At 46.2% G+C, this 22093-nt stretch overlaps 1 protein-coding gene across 1 annotated transcript in view; it reads right to left on the minus strand.

The window, feature by feature from the left end:
* Positions 1-6761: 6761 nt before the first annotated feature.
* MPHOSPH9 (M-phase phosphoprotein 9) overlaps positions 6762-22093 on the minus strand; it is a 44352-nt gene continuing 29020 nt past the window's right edge. Inside the window, exons 15-25 of the mRNA XM_032229492.1 lie at positions 19831-19878; positions 18839-18903; positions 17060-17161; positions 15928-16065; positions 14441-14622; positions 12803-12964; positions 12590-12710; positions 11372-11469; positions 10630-10883; positions 9104-9172; positions 6762-7599 (exon numbers count right to left, since the gene is read on the minus strand). Of these exons, the coding sequence (XP_032085383.1) occupies positions 7498-7599; positions 9104-9172; positions 10630-10883; positions 11372-11469; positions 12590-12710; positions 12803-12964; positions 14441-14622; positions 15928-16065; positions 17060-17161; positions 18839-18903; positions 19831-19878 (1341 nt within the window). The 3' untranslated portion in view covers positions 6762-7497. The remainder of the gene's footprint in view (positions 7600-9103; positions 9173-10629; positions 10884-11371; positions 11470-12589; positions 12711-12802; positions 12965-14440; positions 14623-15927; positions 16066-17059; positions 17162-18838; positions 18904-19830; positions 19879-22093) is intronic.

The raw sequence follows: 22093 nt of genomic DNA on the forward strand, positions 1-22093 counted from the left end.
TCGATAGATAGAGAGAGGGAGGGAGGGAGGGAGGGATACAGAGAGAGAAAGAGATACAGAGAGAGGGAGGGGGAGAGAGGAGGGGAGAGGGATACACAGAGAAAGGGGGGGAGGGAAATGCTTGGGAATAAAGCTAGGCCTCGACTTCCGACACTTCATTTAGTGACCTAAGTTACAACGGCACTGAAAGATGTGACTTACGACCATTTGTCGCACCCGACAACCTTTGCATCATCCCTGGGGCGGGGGGTTGGGTGGGGTGTGCCATGTGATTTTCATCTGGGTGCTTAGCCACTGGTTCATACTTCAGACCCCCCGGGGGTCACGTAATCCCCTTTGACGAGCGATGGAGGGAAACTAATCAAGGAGAGAAGCCAGCTAGAACCAAGGAGAAGTTCCGATTTAACCAGTGGAATGGCTGGCCCCTAGAAGTTGCCGATGCTCCAACACTGGAGGTTTTTAAGAAGAGACTGGACTGGGGCATGGCGGAGGGGGTTGGACTAGATGACCTCCAAGGTCCCTTCCAACTCTGTTAATCTGTTTTTTTTTTTTTTAATCTTATTCTAATTTTTTGGTTCTTTTTCGTCACCCCTGGCAAGGAAAAGCTGCAGGAGCTTGGAAGGTGTGTGTGTGTGTGTGGAGGGGGGAAAACAAGAGATCATCTAGACAGACCTCCCCTTCTCCTAAGGTCCGATGCACCCCCCCCCCCCCGCGATGCAAGTTTATTAACGCAACGGCCTCATCTCAAAGCCACATCTGGCTAGGATTCCCTTAGTGGTGGTAGCTCAGCTGAGGAGGGGTCAGTGAGAAGGGGAGGGGTGAAATGCCTGGAGATTCCCCTTCATTTCAAGGAGGCTGAAGCACTCGGCCCCTCCCCAAAGAAAGAAACACCATCTGCACCCCGCTCTTGCACCATTCCAGCTGCGGGGGGGGGGGGAAGGTGGGGTGTCAGAGCAGGGGTGCCAAATGAGCCCTCCGGGAGGGGGGGTGTCCCATTGGCACCCCCGCCGCCCTTCCCAGGTCCCCAACTGGGCAGTTCCCCCAAATCCAGATCTTTTGGGGCGGTGTTTACAAAATGCCAGCTTTGTCAGGGGTCTTTTGCTTCCTCTTGAGACCCTCCTACCCTTTTGAGGGGTGGGAGTGGGGGGAATGCTGGAAATCGCACCCCCTCCAAAGGGGTTCTTTGCCACGGCTGGAATTGGGGCTGGGTGGGAGGGTTAGGGTCCGGCAATGGGTGGAATTGGGGGTGGGTGGGAGACTTACGGTGTTACAATGGGTGGAATTGGGGGGGGGGAGAGTTATTAGGGTCCTGCAATGGGTGGAATTGGGGGGTGGCAGATTTACGGTGTTACAATGGGTGGAATTTGGGGGGGTGGGAGACTTACAGTATTACAATGGGTGGAATTAGGGGGTGGGAGAGTTATTAGGGTGTTGCAATGGGTGGAATTGGGGGTGGGAGACTTACGGTGTTACAATGGGTGGAATTAGGGGGGTGGGAGAGTTATTAGGGTCCTGCAATGGGTGGAATTAGGGGGGTGGGAGACTTACAGTATTACAATGGGTGGAATTAGGGGGGTGGGAGAGTTATTAGGGTCCTGCAATGGGTGAAATTAGGGGGGTGGGAGACTTACAGTATTACAATGGGTGGAATTGGGGGGTGGGAGAATTATTAGGGTGTTGCAATGGGTGAAATTAGGGGGTGGGAGACTTAAGGTGTTACAATGGGTGAAATTGGAGGGGTGGGAGACTTACAGTATTACAATGGGTGGAATTAGGGGGGTGGGAGAGTTATTAGGGTCCTGCAATGGGTGAAATTAGGGGGGTGGGAGACTTAGGGTGTTGCAATGGGTGGAATTAGGGGAGTGGGAGACTTACAGTATTACAATGGGTGGAATTGGGGGGTGGGAGAATTATTAGGGTCCTGCAATGGGTGAAATTAGGGGGGTGGGAGACTTAAGGTGTTGCAATGGGTGAAATTGGGGGGGTGGGAGACTTACAGTATTACAATGGGTGGAATTGGGGGGTGGGAGAATTATTAGGGTGTTGCAATGGGTGAAATTAGGGGGTGGGAGACTTAAGGTGTTACAATGGATGGAATTGGGGGGTGGGAGAGTTATTAGGGTGTTGCAATGGGTGGAATTAGGGGGGTGGGAGACTTAGGGTGCTGCAACGGTTGGAATTGGGGGGTGGGTGGGAGGCTTAGGCTCCTGCAAAGACCCCCCTCCTCCTCCACTCGCTTCTCCCACCGGGGGACGCCCCCCTCCAACCTCCCGGGACCCCTCCCCTGCCCACCTGCCCGCCGAAGCCCCTTCCCCACCTCTGCCCGCTTGGGAAGAAGACTCACCTCCGCGCCCGGGCATCGCTTCTCGTGTTGGGGGGGGGGGCGGGAGCGGCCCCCGGGGCTCCTCCGCCTCCTGCTGCCGCCCCCGGGAGCTAGCGGGACCCCCTGGCCGGGGCTGGGCGGCCGTCGGGGCTGGCCTGCCCGGCGGGCTCCATGCAAGGAGGCAGCGCCCCGCAGCTGCAGCGCCCGCCCGCCTTCCTCCTCCTCCTCCTCCTGCTCCGCTGCGGCGGCGACCGGTTTGACAGCTCGGGCCGGAGGGTTGCAGCGGCGGCGGCGGAGGCTCCCACTTCCTCCTGCTTTGCGCGCATTCCCGCTTTGCGGCCGCCGCTGCCGTTGCCGCCGCCAGCGCAGCTGGGTCGCTCCAGCTGCGCCCCGAGAAGCCCGGGCGGCGGCGGCTCTCGGGCGGCCTCTGGCGGCCACCGAGCCAACTGCAGCTGGGCTCGGAGTCAGGAGATTGGGGGGGGGGGTCTTTGGGAAAGTGGGAGGAATAGAATGGAATAGAAATATGAAAGAATAGAACAAGGAAAGAAGGAAGGAGAATCGAATAGAATAAAATAGAATAGAAATATGAAAGAATAGAATAGAACAAGGGAAGAAGGAAGGAGAATAGAATAAAATAGAATAGAAATATGAAAGAATAGAATAGAAATATGAAAGAATAGAACAAGGAAAGAAGGAAGGAGAATCGAATAGAATAAAATAGAATAGAAATATGAAAGAATAGAATAGAACAAGGGAAGAAGGAAGGAGAATAGAATAAAATAGAATAGAAATATGAAAGAATAGAATAGAAATATGAAAGAATAGAACAAGGAAAGAAGGAAGGAGAATAGAATGGAATAGAAATAGGAAAGAATAGAATAGAACAAGGAAAGAATAGAATAGAACAAGGAAAGAAGGAAGGAGAATAGAATAGAAATAGGAAAGAATAGAATAGAACAAGGAAGGAAGGAAGGAGAATAGAATGGAATAGAAATAGGAAAGAATAGAATAGAACAAGGAAAGAATAGAATAGAACAAGGAAAGAAGGAAGGAGAATAGAATGGAATAGAAATAGGAAATAATAGAATAGAACAAGGAAAGAAGGAAGGAGAATAGAATGGAATAGAAATAGGAAAGAATAGAATAGAACAAGGAAAGAAGGAAGGAGAATAGAATGGAATAGAAATAGGAAAGAATAGAATAGAACAAGGAAAGAAGGAAGGAGAATAGAATAGAATGGGACGCGATGGAATAGAATAACAGAGTTGGGAGGGACCTTGGAGGTCTTCTAGTCCAACCCCCTGCCTAGGCAGGAAACCCTACACCACTTCAGACAAATGGCTATCCAACATCTTCTTAAAAACACATTTTTTTTAATATTGTGGTGAGCAGAACTGGATAGGATAGAAAACAGTTTGGAGTGGAACAGAATAGAATTAGAACAGATAGAATATAGAACAGAGAACATAATATAGTATATAGAATAGAGTATAGAATAGAATATGGGATAGGATAGGAGAGTTGGAAGGGACCTTGGAGGTCTTCTAGTCCAACCCCGTCTAAGCAGGAAACCCTACACTGTTTCAGACAAATGGCTATCCAACCTCTTCTTAAAGACTTCCAGTGTTGTTGCATTCACAACTTCTAGAGGCAGGGAGTTCCACTGATTAATTGTTCTCACTGTCAGGAAATTTCTCCTTGGTTCTAAGTTGCTTCTCCCCTCGATTAGTTCCCACCCATTGCTTGAGGAGAAAGATGCATACATGCTCACACACACACACACACAGACATGCATAACAGACACATAGAGACTCATACATAAACCCCCCCACACATATAAAACAGACGTACATAAAACACACACGCATACACAAAACACACATGCATAACACACAGAGAGACACACAGAAACACACTCATACAAAGAGAAACCTGCTCGGCCCCACCCAAGGCTGTGGGTGATGGGTGCTTCTCTGCACATCTGGAGAAGCCAGATTTGCCAAGGAGGGAAAATTGCAGCTGGGCTTGACCCCAGACCCAAATCGTTTTGCGCCCGCCCTCACCTTCCCCCTGGATTTGGGGTCCCTGGGAAAGGGAGCGAAGAATGCATACACTCACTCATACACACACACACATACACACACACACACACAAGTCCAGGATACCTGCTCTGCCCCTCCCAAGACTAGGCATGATGGGTGTGATGGGGGGGTGGATTCTCTGCACATCTGGAGAAGGCTGCTGTGCCATGGAGGGGGAAACTGCAGCTGTGCCAGCAATGGTGGCTTATGAACAAGCCATGGTTACGCGGCACGAATTGACAAGGCATGGGAACGGCTGAGTGAATGTATTTGTTGCAAGGATTGGTGAAGAGAAGATAAATGAGCAAGAAGGAATATTACGGATCTTTGCTGCCTTATTTATACATATATAAAATAAAGGCAGGGTTTTTTAAAAATATATTTAAAATAAAAAAACAGCAATTGCTCCCAATTTGGTGCAAACTGGATTTTTATTCCAAATATTGATGCAACAGGGGAAAAAATGGACTTGGGATGGGAGTCCTGTTATCAGGCCTAACGGTGAAGGTATCGGACTAAAAACCCTTCTCCGTTAACTGCAAGATATTAAAATAATTAAAAAAAACAGGAAGTGGTATAGATTAAGAGAAAGCTTGAAGACTTTCTCCTCCTCCCCACCATCTTTCTCCATCCAAATCTCATGCTTTCCCTCCACCCTGTGGATTGCATTCTGAAGCCTTAAATCCAGATTCTTCCATGCCGTTAACAACAGAAGAAAACCAAAATAAAGGAGCCTCAAATCCCCTTTAATGGGAGTGTTCTTGGGGCTAGACACACACACACACACACACACACAAACAATTTCATGACTCAGCTTCCTGAATTACCCCGGTGATAATAAAAGCCAGCCAGCGATGAAGTGAGTTTGTCAGGAGCAAATTTAAAGCCGCAAAGGAAGGACGGAGGCAGAGATAATAGCCTGTCTGAAATTGGAAACCAGAAGGGTACATCAATTATCCCCGGGAAGATTAGTTTGGCTGGAGAATCAGAGAAGGGCACATAGCTTCAAATAAATTAAAAAACAAAAACAAAACAAGAGGCAGCAATTGGCTGCAAACGAAGGCCGATTAATCTAGAGAAATCCTTTGCAGGCTACGTCTTCCGAGAGGAAGCAAAATTGAAAGCAGGGAATATCTATCTATCTATCTATCTATCTATCTATCTATCTATCTATCTATCTATCTATCTATTTTATCTATCTATCTATCTATCTATATATTTATCTAATCAATCTCATCTATCTATTCTCTCTACCTCCTTATCTATCTATCTATCTATCTATCTATCTATTTTATCTATCTATCTATCTATATTTATCTAATCAATCTCATCTATCTATTCTCTCTACCTCCTTATCTATCTATCTATATCTAATCAATCTCATCTATCTATTCTCTCTACCTCCTTATTTATCTATCTATCTATCTATCTATCTATCTAATCTAATCAATCTCATCTATCTATTCTATCTACCTCCTTATCTATCTATCTATCTATCTATCTATCTATCTATCTATCTATATCTAATCAATCTCATCTATTCTCTCTACCTCCTTATCTATCTATTTTATCTATCATCTATCTATCTATCTATCTATCTATCTATCTATCTTATATCTAATCAATCTCATCTATCTATTCTCTCTACCTCCTTATTTATCTATCTATCTATCTATCTAATCTAATCAATCTCATCTATCTATTCTATCTATCTATCTATCTATCTATCCATCCATCCATCCATCCATCCATCCATCCATCCATCCATCCATCCATATCTATCCAATCAATCTCATCTATCTATTCTCTCTACCTCCCTATCTCTCTACCTCCCTATCTAATCAATCTCATCTATCAATCCTCTCTACCTCCTTATCTATCTATCTATCTATCTATCTATCTATCTATCTATCTATCTATCTATCTATCTGTCTGTCTGTCTATCTATCTATCTATCTATCCATCCATCCATATCTATCCAATCAATCTCATCTATCTATTCTCTCAACCTCCCTATCTAATCAATCTCATCTATCAATCCTCTCTACCTCCTTATCTATCTATCTATCTATATATCTATCTATCTATCTATCTATCTATCTATCTATCTAATCTATCTAATCGTTCTACCTCTGTCTGTCTGTCTGTCTGTATTCCTCTCCCTCATCTATCTATAATCTATCTAATCTATATCTAGATAGGATAGACAGACCAACCTGGTTCGGTGTCACATACGCACTGAAAAACCTTTACCATTAGGGGGAACTGTGCATAGCACAATTACCTGGGCTTCAAACTGTGATGGCAAAGGCAAGAAGGAAGCAACGGAGGGTTTAAAAAACCACGGTCCAAACAACTTCACTTTAGACACTTAATTTTAATTCATACTTCCGTGACAAAACATGCCGAATAAAAGCTAGTGGTTTAAAAAGAGAACTTCGGACTCCCTGGAAGGCAATGGGATGGATACTGAAAAAGAGGGTTCCCCCCCCCCAACCTTCCTCGATTCCTTTGTGGGTAACACTGCGCTGTAACTCAGCAAAGGAGCTTAGGAAAATGCCTTTCTGAAAATGTTACGCTAAGAAATGTTTCCTTGCAGCTCACTTCCCTAAGCTGTGTGTCCCGTTAGCATCGATTTTTTTTTAAAAAAAGTCCGCACTGCGCACGTATGTCGCAGAAGCTGGGCTTCTACCCTCTAAAAGTGGCGAGCACCATCACAATCAGTCAACGACACGATCAACGTCTCAAAAACTCGGCGTCTTACAAAGAATTCGGGTCTGTTTAAAAAAACAAAACAAAAAATCACGTCTTCAAAAGTAGCAAAATACAAAAAAAATAAAAATAAAATAAAACCCCGCCAACAGTTCGATTCCTTCCAGTATAACAAAAATAGGGTGTTTTTTTTTGGAAAATATGTGGCTCAGTACAAAACATCGGGGTTTGTGTGTGTGTGTGTGTGTAAAGAGGACATGATTGCAAAAACTGGGGAGAGTTTAGAAAAATACAAAACCGCTTTGCATTTTCAGAGTGCATCATTATTAAACCTTAGTGCAAATAAAGAGGGTGTGTACATCTGATGAAGTCAGGCCATCGTCAGGTGTTGGCGGAGGTGCGTAAGACCTGGAACCTCTTCAGGGTCATGCGGATGGATCCCAGTTCTCGGTTGATTCTTTCCAGGCGATCCTCCAGAGTTTCCTGAAGGGGAACATTCAGAGAAAGGTGTTCAGGGATCCAGAGAGAATCCGGGGGCGGGGGGGAGACCACGATGATTCTGGAATTGACATTCGGGGTTTGGCTTTTACAGGCTTTTGTGATCTGGATGAAATCATGGTCTGTTATGGACACAGCTCGAGAGCCAACTCTTAAGAACTACAGATATTTGCTTGGAGGTTGCAACAAGACTGAAAAAAGGGATCTGATATAAATATATATTAATCTAAACATGTGTATTAATAATAGAATAGAATAACAAGAGTTGGAAGGGACCTTGGAGGTCTTCTAGTCCAACCCCCTGCCTAGGCAGGAAACCCTACACCACTTCAGACAAATGGCTATCCAACATCTTCTTAAAGGCTTCCAGTGTTGGAGCATTCACAACTTCTGGAGGCAAGTTGTTCCACTGGTTAATTGTTCTAACTATCAGAAAATTTCTCCTCAGTTCTAAGTTGCTTCTCTCCTTGATTAGTTTCCACCCATTGCTTCTTGTTCTGCCCTCAGGTGCTTTGGAGAATAGCTTGACTCCCTCTTCTTTGGGGCAACCCCTGAGATATTGGAACGCTGCTATCATGTTGAATGGTATGGATTGAAGAACTGGAAAAGGATATAAGTACTCTTAAAAGTATAAATGATTGTGATTGATACTAAAACTGTATAAAGAGATATTGAATAATGGAAGAATGAAGGGGGGGACTTTGTTTTAACTAAGGAAATATGAACAACAAAATAGGTGGAAAACACGTCTTTGAATATTATAGCGATATGAAAGTGGGAGGGAGTTAAAATAGGGATAGAAAATAGTGGGGAGTAATAATAATTATATATTAATAGGTTTATTAATTATTATATATTAATATACAAAAGCACAGAAAGATGGTTCAGAAATGAAATGTGCTAATTAAAAGGCACGTGTAGATATGGAATAATGGAAATGAAATGTACTATTTAGGAATAATAAGACTATATTTTTGTGCACTGAAATGTATGTTACCCAGTTACCACACCATTCACCCACTGATATGTATAAAGATTATAAAAAATAAAAATTCGATTGAGGGGAAAAATGGAATCTACAATCCGTCTTCTTACTTACGACCGTCATAGCGTTCCCAGGGTCATGTCATCAAAATCCAGGTGCTTGGCACCCGGTATTTACCAGGATTGCAGCGTGCCGGGGTCAATATATTTGCCACTTACAACTTGCCCAGCATCCGAATTCGGGTTCATTTAAAGACTGTGTGTCTTGCCCAACAAAGGAGATCATTTATTTGCCACCCAAAGTCGTCGGATACGAGATGGGTGCCAAATAAATTTCACGTAAATATTACCAATTTATTTACTTCCAAACCGTAACAACAAAGGTCCTAAGATCGGGCGTGATTCATTTAACAACCGTCTCGCTCAGCGGTAGAAATTCCGGTTCCCCAATTGTTGCAGGCAGGCGCACCGCACTTAATCCCAGAGACCCAAGAAGACGGAATACCTGATTTATCCGGGCCTGGAGAGTCATCCTTCCTCCCGCGCAAGGAATTCGGCTCAGCTGGGATTCAATCTATCAGCACGGAAACATTGGGAAAGAGGGAATGCTTTAAAAAGTGGGGAGTTCTAGTTCAGCCTTAAGCGTGAAACCCAACTGGGTGACTTTGGCCCAATCACCAGGAGATGGTGAGTTCTCGTCCCGCCTTAAGAGAGAAAGCCAAGTGGGTGACTTTGGCCCAATCACCAGGAGACGGTGAGTTCTAGTCCCACCTTAAGAGAGAAAGCCAACTGGGTGACTTTGGCCCAATCACCAGGAGACGGTGAGTTCTAGTCCCGCCTTAAGAGTGAAAGCCAACTGGGTGACTTTGGCCCAATCCCCAGGAGACGGTGAGTTCTAGTCCCGCCTTAAGAGTGAAAGCCAACTGGGTGACTTTGGCCCAATCACCAGGAGACGGTGAGTTCTAGTCCCACCTTCAGAGGGAAAGCCAACTGGGTGACTTTGGCCCAATCCCCAGGAGACGGTGAGTTCTCGTCCCACCTTAAGAGAGAAAGCCAACTGGGTGACTTTGGCCCAATCACCAGGAGACGGTGAGTTCTAGTCCCACCTTCAGAGGGAAAGCCAACTGGGTGACTTTGGCCCAATCCCCAGGAGATGGTGAGTTCTCGTCCCGCCTTAAGAGAGAAAGCCAACTGGGTGACTTTGGCCCAATCACCAGGAGACGGTGAGTTCTAGTCCCGCCTTAAGAGTGAAAGCCAACTGGGTGACTTTGGCCCAATCCCCAGGAGACGGTGAGTTCTAGTCCCGCCTTAAGAGGGAAAGCCAACTGGGTGACTTTGGCCCAATCCCCAGGAGACGGTGAGTTCTAGTCCCACCTTAAGAGAGAAAGCCAACTGGGTGACTTTGGCCCAATCACCAGGAGACGGTGAGTTCTAGTCCCACCTTCAGAGGGAAAGCCAAGTGGGCGACTATGGCGCAATCACCAGGAGATGGTGAGTTCTAGTCCCGCCTTAAGAGGGAAAGCCAAGTGGGCGACTATGGCGCAATCACCAGGAGACGGTGAGTTCTAGTCCCGCCTTCAGAGGGAAAGCCAAGTGGGCGACTATGGCGCAATCACCACGAGACGGTGAGTTCTAGTCCCGCCTTAAGAGGGAAAGCCAACTGGGTGACTTTGGCCCAATCACCAGGAGACGGTGAGTTCTAGTCCCGCCTTAAGAGGGAAAGCCAAGTGGGCGACTATGGCGCAATCACCAGGAGACGGTGAGTTCTAGTCCCGCCTTCAGAGGGAAAGCCAAGTGGGCGACTATGGCGCAATCACCACGAGACGGTGAGTTCTAGTCCCGCCTTAAGAGGGAAAGCCAACTGGGTGACTTTGGCCCAATCACCAGGAGACGGTGAGTTCTAGTCCCGCCTTAAGAGGGAAAGCCAACTGGGTGACTTTGGGTCAATCACCAGGAGACGGTGAGTTCTAGTCCCGCCTGAAGCGTGAAGGAAGGGCCGAGGGAAGAGAAGCCAATGTGTCTCCGCTCTACCTGTTGCTTTTCTTGCGACAGCTCGTCAAAAAGCCGTTCGGTCTCCGCCAAGGTCTTAATCCAGGAAACGTACTTGAATTCGGGCTCGTAGGGAGCTGGCGCTGACACAGATGAGCCCATCTCGCTGGTGTCGGCGGAGCAGCCCTCTTCGTAACTGTCCCTCAACAAATCCCTGCTTGCTCTGGAATGCAGAGGTTGTGGGTAGGAGGAAGACTTCGGACCTCTGCGGGTTTCTAGGCGGCTAGGCTGCGGTCCTGTCCGTCCGTCCCACAAAAAACGAGAGAGGTCTGATTATAAATCGACACACACACACCCTGCCCGGATTCACACTCAGAGAATGTGGAAGCTTTTAAGAAGAGATCGGATAGATGCTTGTCTGAAGCGTTATAGGATTTCCTGCCTGAGCAGGGGGTTGGACTAGAAGACCTCCAAGGTCCCTTCCAACTCTATTATTCTTTCGTAATGTTGGCAAAGCCAACAATTTAGGAATCCTGGCATCCATATTGCTGTGGCCCGCTAGCAGCCAGCGGATCTGGCAGCGGAGTTGGGCAGTGAGGAGGGTTGGGGAGGAACCTGGGCCAGTCCTGGAGTCTGGGGAAGGCTCTGAGGAGGGCTCTGTGTCGGGGGGCAGAGAGGGGGCCAGGGCCGTCCGACAGTTACCAGCTGCCTTCAGAGTCAGACATCAGTGGGGCAGAAGAACAGCTGGAGCCTGTTCCCAGTGTGTGCATGGTGGGAAATTTACCTTGTGGGTCGCCTCCCGAGCCAAACTGAAGCCGCTTCCGTGGGCTGCCGTACTGCACTGCAGGGGGAGCGGTGACCTCGTCCAAGCGGATATCGAATCTAGGGGCCGAAAACAAGAAGGAAGTTCTTTGAAAGGAGGTGAGGATCCCCTCTCGCTCCCTTCCCAAAGGCGGAATGCTAAAACTGACGTTTCCCTTCCTTGCGATACTGAATCAACACCTCGCCTTACAACAGTTTGTTTAGTGACGGTTCAAAGTTACAACGGCGCTGAAAAAAAAGTGGGCTGCTTTTCACACTTATTACCTCTGCAGCATCCCCATGGCCTCGGGATTTACGTTGGGACGCTTGGCAGCTGACTCACCTTTACGTCCTGGGATCCCCTTTTGCGACCTTCTGACAAGGCCAGTGTCCATGTTGAAGCCAGGTTCACTTAACAACCGTACTATTAATTTTGAGAACTGCAGGGATTCACTTAACGCATGCAGCAAAAACGGTCATAAAACAGGGCCAAACTCCCTTAACAAATGTCTCACTGAGCGACAGAAATGTTGAGCTCAATTCTGGTCAAAAATTGAGGACTACCTGAGTAAGTTTCTAAAGGCCATTTCCCCTCCATTTAAGAACGTAAAGGTAAAAGGTTCCCCTTGCACATATATGCTAGTCGTTCCTGACTCTAGGGGGCGGTGCTCATCTCTGTTTCAAAGCCGAAGAGCCAGCGCTGTCCGAAGACGTCTCCGTGGTCATGTGGCCGGCATGACTCAATGCCAAAGGGGCACAGAACGCCGTTCCCTTCCCACCAAAGGTGGCTCCTATTTTTCTACTCGCATTTTTCACCTGCTTTCGAACTGCTAGGTTGGCAGAAGCTGGGACAAGTCACGGGAGCTCACTCCGTTAAGCGGCGCTGGGGGTTCGAACCGCCGAACTGCCGACCTTCCTGATCGACAAGCTCAGCCTCTTAGCCCACTGAGCCACCGTGTCTCTCCAAACATTGATAATCTTTTTATTTTACCAATGATTGGTAAAATTTACCAATGAGCTCCCTCCGTTACGCGGCGCTGGGGGTTCGAACCATCGAACTGCCGACCTTTGTGATCGACAAGCTCAGCGTCTTTAGCCGCCGAGCCACCGCGTCCCTTTTTCTCCATTGAAGAAAGCACGAAGCGAATGAGAAACTTGACCAAAATGACTAGCAGATCTACTTGGCTCGGGGAGACAATACCTGGTCATCATGTCTTCATTCCTGCTGAGAAAGTGGCTGAACCCCTGAGACAAATTTTCTTTGGGGGAACGCTTGGGGCTGTAAGTCACAGCGACCGGAGTCAACATGGTCTCTCGCTTGGCTGCAAAGAGAAAGGGGGCAGGATTCCTTAAAACGTAGAGAAGGTTAAAAAAAGCAACAACGGCAAATTAGACACCCCCCCAAATCTTTTACTTGGTGTGTTTGTCTTCCTGTTTGAAGGTGGGAGCGAGGAAGATCGCTGGGTATTGGAGGAGTTGAGTTTTTTGTGCCTCGGCTGCTCTTTGCTCTTCTCGGGCGAACGGCTCATACCCAAGGACCTCTCGGCGAACCCAACTGGACCCCGAATGGCTGTTTCTGAAATAAGCAAAGGCAGAGGAGAGGGTTTCACTCAGGAAAGTATTTGGGGTCTTTTTCCAACCACATGGAATCGGATTTTCATTATCTACATGTTCTGACCCCCCTCGTCCTACACCAAAGCACGCCGCAACAAAGATACTTCAAGGATTTATTAACACACAGACAGGACCTTGGCAGCAATCCAGCACAGACTAACCTTGGCAGCAATCCAGCCTGCCAAGCTAGCCACGAGAGTTCTCCAACTTTAGTGAATATGTTGACTCCTGCAAAGGGCGTGTGCACAATCATTCCTTTTATAGTCTTGAGAGGAGCCTAATTACCACCAGCTGAGTGCAATTATCTCCTGTAATTGTGTAACTGCTCCTTATGCCTATTAGCTCTCCGTTGCAGGGCATCCAGGACCAACTCCCTTGTCTCCTCCCCACTGCTCCAATGCATGACGTCGGGATCACACTCCCTTGTCTCCTCCCCACTGGTCTAAGGCTCAGGCGCCTCCTGGTAGCTAACCAGCCTCTCTGCGCCCTGCTCGGAGTCGGAACCCTGTCCAGGGTCCTCCACATCCTCCAGAGCCGACTCATTGTGCCCCTCGCTGTCGGAGTCTGGTGGCAGCTCCAACGGCTCCTGCTGGGCCACAACATCTATGTATGTGGGACGCGCGTAGAGAAACGTGCTGACAATAACACCACCAAAAAATATTCGGAGAAGCAAAATGAAATTGTGGATACGTTGAATATTGGTTTCAGTGCATCTGGGATGTCGGTACACCTCAATAGAAAGGCCTTGGGCTCTACACAAGAGTTCTCTTTTCATCTAGATCTGAGCCAGCACAATTCTCCCAAGTAAGGAACACCGTATTTTTCAGACTATAAGATGCACCGGAGTATAAGATGCAACAAGATTTTGAAGAGGTAAAGTTAAATATATATATATTTGCCCTCCCCGTCCCCCAGGAGCACTCTGCAGGCCTCCAAAATACTCTGCACACCCTGTTTTTTGTGAAAAGAGCCACGCAGAGAGTTTGAGAATCCTGCAAATTGTTCCTGGGGGCTGGGGAGAGCAAAAATACAATGTGTGGGGGGAGCTGGGAAGCGAAAAACGGGCCCACTTTTCACAAAAACGGGGCGTGCCGAGGGTGTGGGAGGCCTGCAAAAGTGCTCCTGGGGGCTGGGGAGGGCAAAAACAGCCCTGTTTTTGTGAAAAATGGCCCCATTTTCATTCGGTTTTGCCCTCCCCATCCCCCAGGAGCACTTTTGCAGGCCTCCCAAGCCCTCTGTGTGTCCATTTTTGCCAAAAACGGGATGCACGAGGCAGGGTTTCGGGAGGCCAAAAATGCTGTTTCCTCTTTTTGGGGGGGAATAGGTGTGTCTTATACTCCGAAAAATACGGTACTTTTTTTTAATTCCTTAGGAACAACTCTCGTTCCCAGGAAGAAATAGAAGAGAATGAAAATAAATAATTTAAAAAGCCACTTACTGCTGGTTTCTGCTGTGGGCCCTTTCTCTGCCTGGGCCTCTCGGTTCTTCAAAGCCTTCCTTTCTTCGAATTCCTTAAAGGCTTTGAGAATGGGGATTTCTTGACTTTTGATCTCTTTCTGAATGGTTTCGCTGGTGAGGAGGAAATCTGGAGAGGATTCCTTCTCTGGAGGAGAACGATGCCTAGAAAGAGGGGGGGGGGGGGAAGCCAGGCCTGGTCATCCCACCGCTGAGAAGTTTGCCACAGCAGTTGTTTCTGTCCCCAGATTCAAACCAGATTTAAATGATTGGGATTTAATCTTCACACCGTAACCATGGGGGAAGTTTTCTTTTTCGGAATTGAAATAACTTAATCTGGAACGTATTCATTGTAGATAGGGAATAAAAGGCACTGGGAAAAAAGCATTTCAGAGTTCTCTCAGCCCAGCCAGGACACAAACATTTAACTCCACGATAGAATCTTCAAGCTATTGATTCTCAGAGGGGAACAGTTTTTAATGCCAATTATTTTCATCTGAGAACCAATGGAGGAGCTGGCACCTGGATCTGATGAAAGCTGGGAAGCCTAGAAATCGTTAGAATAAGACCGTGCACGGATACGAGATCCAGAGACACTCTGAACAAATGGGGCTCTCTGCTGGCTTTTGCCCTTTGTGATTGTGGTGACATGCAAACAACAACACATATGTACACCTGCCCTTTGTGCCCCAAACACGGTACACTTGAGGATCTCTTGAGGAGAAATTTCCCGACAGTGAGAACAATTAACCAGTGGAACAACTTGCCTCCAGAAGTTGTGAATGCCCCAACACTGGAAGTCTTTAAGAAGATGTTGGATAACCATTTGTCTGAAGTGGTGTAGAGTTTCCTGCCTAGGCAGGGGGTTGGACTAGAAGACCTCCAGGGTCTCTTCCAACTCTGTTATTCTATTCTATTCTATCTCACGGCAACATGACAGAATGCAATTAATGTTACTAGTTTCTGGGCAAGATCTGTGTTTAACTTGCCCATAGTTTAATCTTGTATTTTATATTTTAAATTTTATATCATGTAAGGTAAAAGGTAAAGGTTCCCCTCGCACTTATGAGCTAGTCGTTCCCGACTTTAGGGGGCGGTGCTCATCTCCATTTCAAAGCCAGAGAGCCAGCGCTGTCCGAAGACGTCTCTGTGGTCATGTGGCCGGCATGACTCAACGCCGAAGGAGCACGGAACGCTGTTCCCTTCCCACCAAAGGTGGTTTCTATTATTCTACTTGCATTTTTAACGTGCTTTCGAACTGCTAGGTTGGCAGAAGCTGGGACAAGTAACATTACACGGTGCTAAGGATTTGAACCACCGAACTGCCAACCTTCTGATTGACAAGCTCAGCGTCTTAACCACTGAGCCGCTGCGTCCCTATAACATATTGTGTAGCATGCCTTTATTTGTGATGCTTTGTGATATGAATAAACAAGCAAGCAAACATCTTGGGGGAGAAATATTCCTTACCTAGGAGAGGCGAATCCTTTTTCCAGTCGATTATCGTTGGGACTCTCTTGAGCCGCCAACGGCTGACCGGTGAAGATTGAAAATTCGGATCCTGGGATCAGCCACTTTCTCCTGCTCACGTCAAAGCTTTCTAATTTGCTGCGAGGACAAAGAGGAGCAGGGAGTAATGAAGAATTTGAGTAGAGAATGTAACTTTTTATGTTTTAAAGGTAAAAAAAAGCAGACTGTCAGGCCTGCAATTATATTCCTTATAGAATTCTGGCCTGCCACACTTTCTCTTATTTCATTGTGCTGTTTCTTTAGTATGGTTGATGGGAGGGGGGAATAGAAAGGAGTAGGACTGTGGAATGTGTTATTGTTTTCATTCTTTTCGAGAAGCCCAAGGTCATCTTTTGTCTTCGCACCAGTACACCTGACCGGAAGCAGCTGGGTGTGGATGCCAGCGTGGAAGAAGAAGAAGATTGGACCACGTGATGGACTGTGGGTGTGGGGACAAGATCATGAACTTTTAACTGGGTGGGATTCTGATGCCATTTCCAGAAATGGGATAATGTCAGCGTTCCAAGTATCATGTAGAATTAAATCAGAGTCCAAGGCAAAACGATCCTTAAAGTTCCAATTTAATAAATCAGACACCTTGGCATTATGCTATGAAATCCCAATTCTGGAAATGACATCATAATCCCACCCAGTTAAAAGTTCATGATCTTGTCCCCACACCCACAGTCCATCACATGGTCCAATCTTCTTCTTCCACGCTAGCACCAACGCCCAACTGCTTCCGGTCAGGTGCAAAGGGTGCGGAGACAAAAGATGACCTTGAGCTTCTAGAAAGGAATTTTTTATTTTGAAAACAACACATTCTACCCCTTGCTATTCCCCCCCTTAATGAGTGTGTGGCAGGCCAAAGATTCTTAAAGGAACCGCTACAGGCCTGACACGGACTTTATTAGACGCTATTTCCAGAACTGTGCCAATACGATATGTCCAATAAACCAATTCTTTGAGGGACCTGTTTGTTATGGACGTGTTACTTGGAACCCTGTCAATTACCTTTTCATTCATCTTAAAATTACAATAGGCGTTTCAGTACGTGACTTTCTCACCCCTGATATAATCCTTCCTTCCTCACCTGGCATAAGATGGCCCGAAGTGTCCCTCGGCAAGAGAACGAAACTTGAGCGAGTTTTCATGTTCTAATTGCTTGACCTGCGTTTCCAGTTTCGAGACGGTTCTAAAGGAAAGCAGGAAAAACAAAATCAATTTTACCTGGGTTAATACTGTATATCCGTGATGGGGAATGTTAGGTGGCACGCAGAGCCCTCTCCGTAAGCACGCGCGCTGTCACCAGCTGCACTTCTGGCGCCAGCTGGTCTTTGTGGGCACCAGAGCACCAGAAAATGGACAAAAACTAGGCTGATTTCTGGGCCATTTTCTGGATAGTTTTTTGGGGGTTTTTTGCCTGGAAAATGGGCCTGAAAACAGCCCCCAAAATAGCCCAAAAAACAGGCATGCACGGGGCGGCCAGCTGCTCTTTGGGTTTTCCAGCTCTCCAGCGCAAACACATGCACGCACATTCTGGTATGGGCACTCGGTACCGAAAAGGTTCACCACCACTGCTGTATATGATCCCAGTTTTAGTTGCTAGACTAGAGGGTTCTCAAAACTGCTGGAAATATATGGAAAACGTGTTCTTTTTTCGCTTCTTTCGTTGGGAATATAATTACCAATTCCATCGATATTAAATGGGGTTTGCTGAAAGGTGGAAATACACCATGTAAAATAGAGAATGGAAGGGAGATAAAGAGAGGGAAAGAGGGAGAAAGGAGACAGGAGAGAGGGAAATGGAAGAGAGGGAAAGAGCAGGAGAGAGGGAAGGTGTGGGAAGAGAGGAGAGGAGAGGGAGAGAGCAAGGGAAAGTAGAGAAGAGAGAGAGGGCCGAGGGAAGAAGAAGGTAGAAAGGAGAAGAGAAGGAGAAGAGGAGAACTGAAGATGAAATAGACTATAATATGGAAAGCAGAAGAGCAAATAAAAATTGAAGAGGCTTAATGGCAAAAAGAATTGATGTACTATTGAATATTCATTAGCAGATTTTATTATTTTTTTCCCTTCTACAATACCTTACAGTCATTACATCAACATTGTTATGTCATCATACCTGTACATGTATATAATATTTTGCTTCTATATTTACACACCTTTATACACAGTTCTATATATATTTATATATATATATTTTTGGCTTAATTAATTTTATTCTTGTTTTGCAGCCATTTGTACCAATTGTTCCAAATTTCATAATATTCCGACTCTTCTTTATCTTTTAATTTCAGTGTTAATTTGTCCATCTCTGCACAATCCAAAGTTTTTTTTATCACTAATTCGTCCGAGAAGGTATTATTTTGTTTCCAGCATTGGGCAAATGCTATTCTAGCTGTAGTTAGCTGATGTACTATTGAATATTCAAAAAATGTTTGTTAAGATGTATAGATGTGCTTTGGATTATATTATATGTATGCTAAGAAAAAATAAAAAAAAAACTTTTCTCAGAAATAAAAACTGCTGGAAATGTTACAATTGGGTTAAATCATTCTTCCATATTTGATGACAAAGATGTAACGCTCGACAATTCTGAAAAATGATAAACATTGGAATGAAACAAAGGGAATAAGTCGGATTTCCCTTTCAACTTGAATTTTTTTTTTTTTTAATTAAAGGTCTATGCCCAGAGTTTTATAAACTAGTTTTTTTGCTAGATTTGATTTAGCGACTTTGCTGGACACTAACCCTCAATGAAGACACAGTTAAGTTAATCGTGACATACGCTGATAAAAATGCAATTAAAAATATAAAAACTGGAGAATCTTTGGTCGTTTCATTGCTTTTCTAGAATTAAAGGGTCCAATATTACCTCTTCAAATCAGAGATTTGAGTGTGCGCATCGAGTAATTTGTTCTCAGTAATATTTAAAGAATCCTAAAGGAGAAAAAAAACATTAAGAGTAACACAACCACTGATTTTACTAACACTGAATGATTTAAGTATCTCTCTTTCATCAGCTGAGTATTAATTCAACTTGTCTTCAGCTCCCCTGGGAAGAAAAAAAATTTGCTAAGGCTTCTCTTCGCTTGTCCTTGGCAAATAATTAATCACATATTTAGTACCCATCAGGAGGGATGCATTCTCCACCACGGCTGGTTAATCCCGTGTCTTTTTTTTTTTTTTTTGAGGTGGATGTTTCACTATCTGCTTGAGCAGTTTTCCCAAGTTCCCTTGTTTCTAGAGGGCCGTTTAGCTGGCTGCTGTCCACTATTTCAGATACAGGAGAATCTAAGCGGTCTAAATAAACATATAGAAGATCGTGACAAATTCGGCTGACAAGGCTGGGTTATTCAACTTTCCTAAGGACAAACATTTGGCGGGCAAAAAGCTTATTTCTGAGAGAAATACCGTATTTTTCGGACTATAAGATGCACTGGAGTATAAGACGCACCATGATTTTGAAGAGGTAAATTTTTTAAAAAAAGGTTTTTGCACTCTGCAGGCCTCCCAAACCCTCTGCACGCCTCATTTAATACAAAAAGAGGGGGGGTATGCAAAGCTTTGGGAGGCTCATTTTTGCCCTCCCCAGCCCCCAGGAGCACTTTGCAAACCTCCCAAACTCTCCGCATGTCCATTTTTGCAAAGGAGGCAGGGTTTCGGGAGGCCAAAAATGCTGTAATTCAGTGTATAAGACATACCCAGATTTTCACCCTCTTTTTTTGGGGGGGGGGGGAAGGTGCATCTTACATTCTGAAAAATACGGTATATACACCTGCTTTTACTCACGAGTAAGGAGCTGCTAAAGCCCATATGATTCTTAATCCTCTTGGACTCAGCTCTGCAAAAAAATTGACTGCTTACCTTAACTCGTTCGTGCTCCTTCCCGAGGGATTCGTATTCTCCCAAAAGCTATCGGAAAAGTAACATTTTTTAAATATTATTTTGTAAGATTTCCAAAATTCTAGAATAAAAAAACAAGCCGGCAGAGATTGCAGCATCGATGTCAGCTTCTGCTTTGCTGCTGCTTCAGCTGCCATGAAACGGGAAGGGGGGGGGGCGTGTATGTGGGAGGGTTTTTAATTGATGTGCTGGAGGACTGCTGGAGGAATGTTCTAGGATGTACCAGTTGTTGGGATTGCGCATGCGTACGTGTTTCCCGCCTGCATCAACGGCCTTCACATTCCATCTTGGCCTGTCTTTTTGAAGTTATCTCACACCTGACATTTGAAGGACTTATGATTGGACTGGAGCTTTGATCCTAAGGGGGGGGAACGGGTTTTGCTATATATCAATTGCTTTCGCGCCATATTATTCAGATTTTTCTTCACTACTGCTCGCTTACCATTTATAATTAGTAAAAGTACATTGGATTTCCAACCCATGGAGTCTCTTGGTTTTCTTTCCTAATTATGGAGTGGAGTGGGGCGTGACAAGAAGCAAAATCTGAAAATATCCCTTTCCAGGAGATTTACGTCTACCAAGAAGGGAAATAATGTCTTCTCCGACCAGAGAGGGGGAAGGCGCCGTTGGAGGGACGGATTCCAGTGAACTGGGACCTCCCGACCTTTCTTTACACCAGCCCAGCCCGTCTGACCGACCTTTGCACGAAGATTTATTTCAACTGCAAATTTCCAGTCAGCCTGAACCTTCCCCCCTACCCCGTTGGTCAACTTCAGTGGGGCAAAGAGAAATAGAGACAAGCTGGAATGCTGGACTCACCCAAAGACCACCTCAACAAACTTCGCTGGAGCCAGGGGCCGTGAGAAAACCTCAGGCGGGTGAGTTCCCTGAATATTGGAGCCAAAGGGGCGGCGAAGGAGAATGGAGAAGTTATCAGCACCAGGGCCCCGTGAGAAAACCCCAGCGGAGTGAATTACCTGATTATTGGGGTCAAACATTTTTGGAGGAGAGAAGGGGGGAGGAGGAAAGAGACTGGAGAAATTGGCAACGTTACCCACGCCAGGATTCTCCCCCACCCCCCCTTCGGCCCATGTCGCCCCCTGCGGCTAGAGGTTTTGCTGACCAAAGGGGACCTCCACCCCAGGCTCCCCCCCGAAGACATCGGATGGCTAAAATCCCTCCCTTGCCTGTGCGTTTTAATGGTAGTTCAGCCAGCCTTCCCTCCTTTCTTATGCAAGTGTTTAACTACATGGAGATTTATGGCCGGGACTTTGAATCTGACACTTTAAGGGTCAGAATGGTTCTTTTATCTTTGGATGCTGAGGCGGCTACGTGGTCGACGGCTTTGCATATGTCTGGTTCTCCCCTCTTGGGGAATTTCAACCGTTTTATGGCGGCTTTCCGTCAACGTTTTGATGACCCGTTAACTGAGAAGCGGAACAAATTGAAGTTTTTAACCTTCGACCAAGACGACAGACCTGTCGCCGAATACATCCAGGAATTTCAGTGTCTTTCTCAGTACATGAGAGGCTGGGGGGAGGATGCGCTTCTGGACAGATTTGCTGAAGGCTTGAACGCTGACATTTATCAACAATGTGTCAATCGTAACCTGCCGAGACGTTTAATCACTTGGTTTGAGCATGCTGCTGATGCTGAGCTTGACTTAATTCGTCTGCGTTATGCCACGGAAGAAAAAAGGAAGCGGAAAGAAAGGGCTGCCAAGTCCCTCCCCCCTCCTACTACTCAATCGCTTTCCAAACGCCGAGGCGACGCGAGTGGGCCCCCTTCTGGCTCCTCCAGACCTTTAACATGTTTTCGCTGTGGCAAGCTTGGGCATACCGCCCCCAACTGTCGGGCTAAATTGCCCCTCTCAGCCCAACCCCCTCCCAGACGTGAAGAGAAACCTGCAAGAGGCTCTGAAAAGAAAAAGAAGGAAACGGCTTTCGCTGGAGAAACCAATCCCCCTCCTCTTGCCCAGCCATTGAAGGATGACGCGGATGCTGACTCCTCTTCTTCTGATGACTCTGATGACGACACTTCACCTCACTGGGTGAGTTCAAACAAGGGGCCCCTTCTACTCCCTATTGAATTAAAAGTTCCTCCTGAGGGGACACCTGCCACCCTCCTCGCTTTACTGGATTCCGGCTGTTCCCGGTCCATGATCAACCCAGCAATGGTAGAAAAATTGGGCATCAAATTGCGCACTTTAAAAACACCGATTGTA

This window comes from Thamnophis elegans, chromosome 13 (assembly GCF_009769535.1).
Source record: "Thamnophis elegans isolate rThaEle1 chromosome 13, rThaEle1.pri, whole genome shotgun sequence".
In the NCBI taxonomy this organism is placed as follows: Eukaryota; Metazoa; Chordata; class Lepidosauria; order Squamata; family Colubridae; genus Thamnophis; species Thamnophis elegans.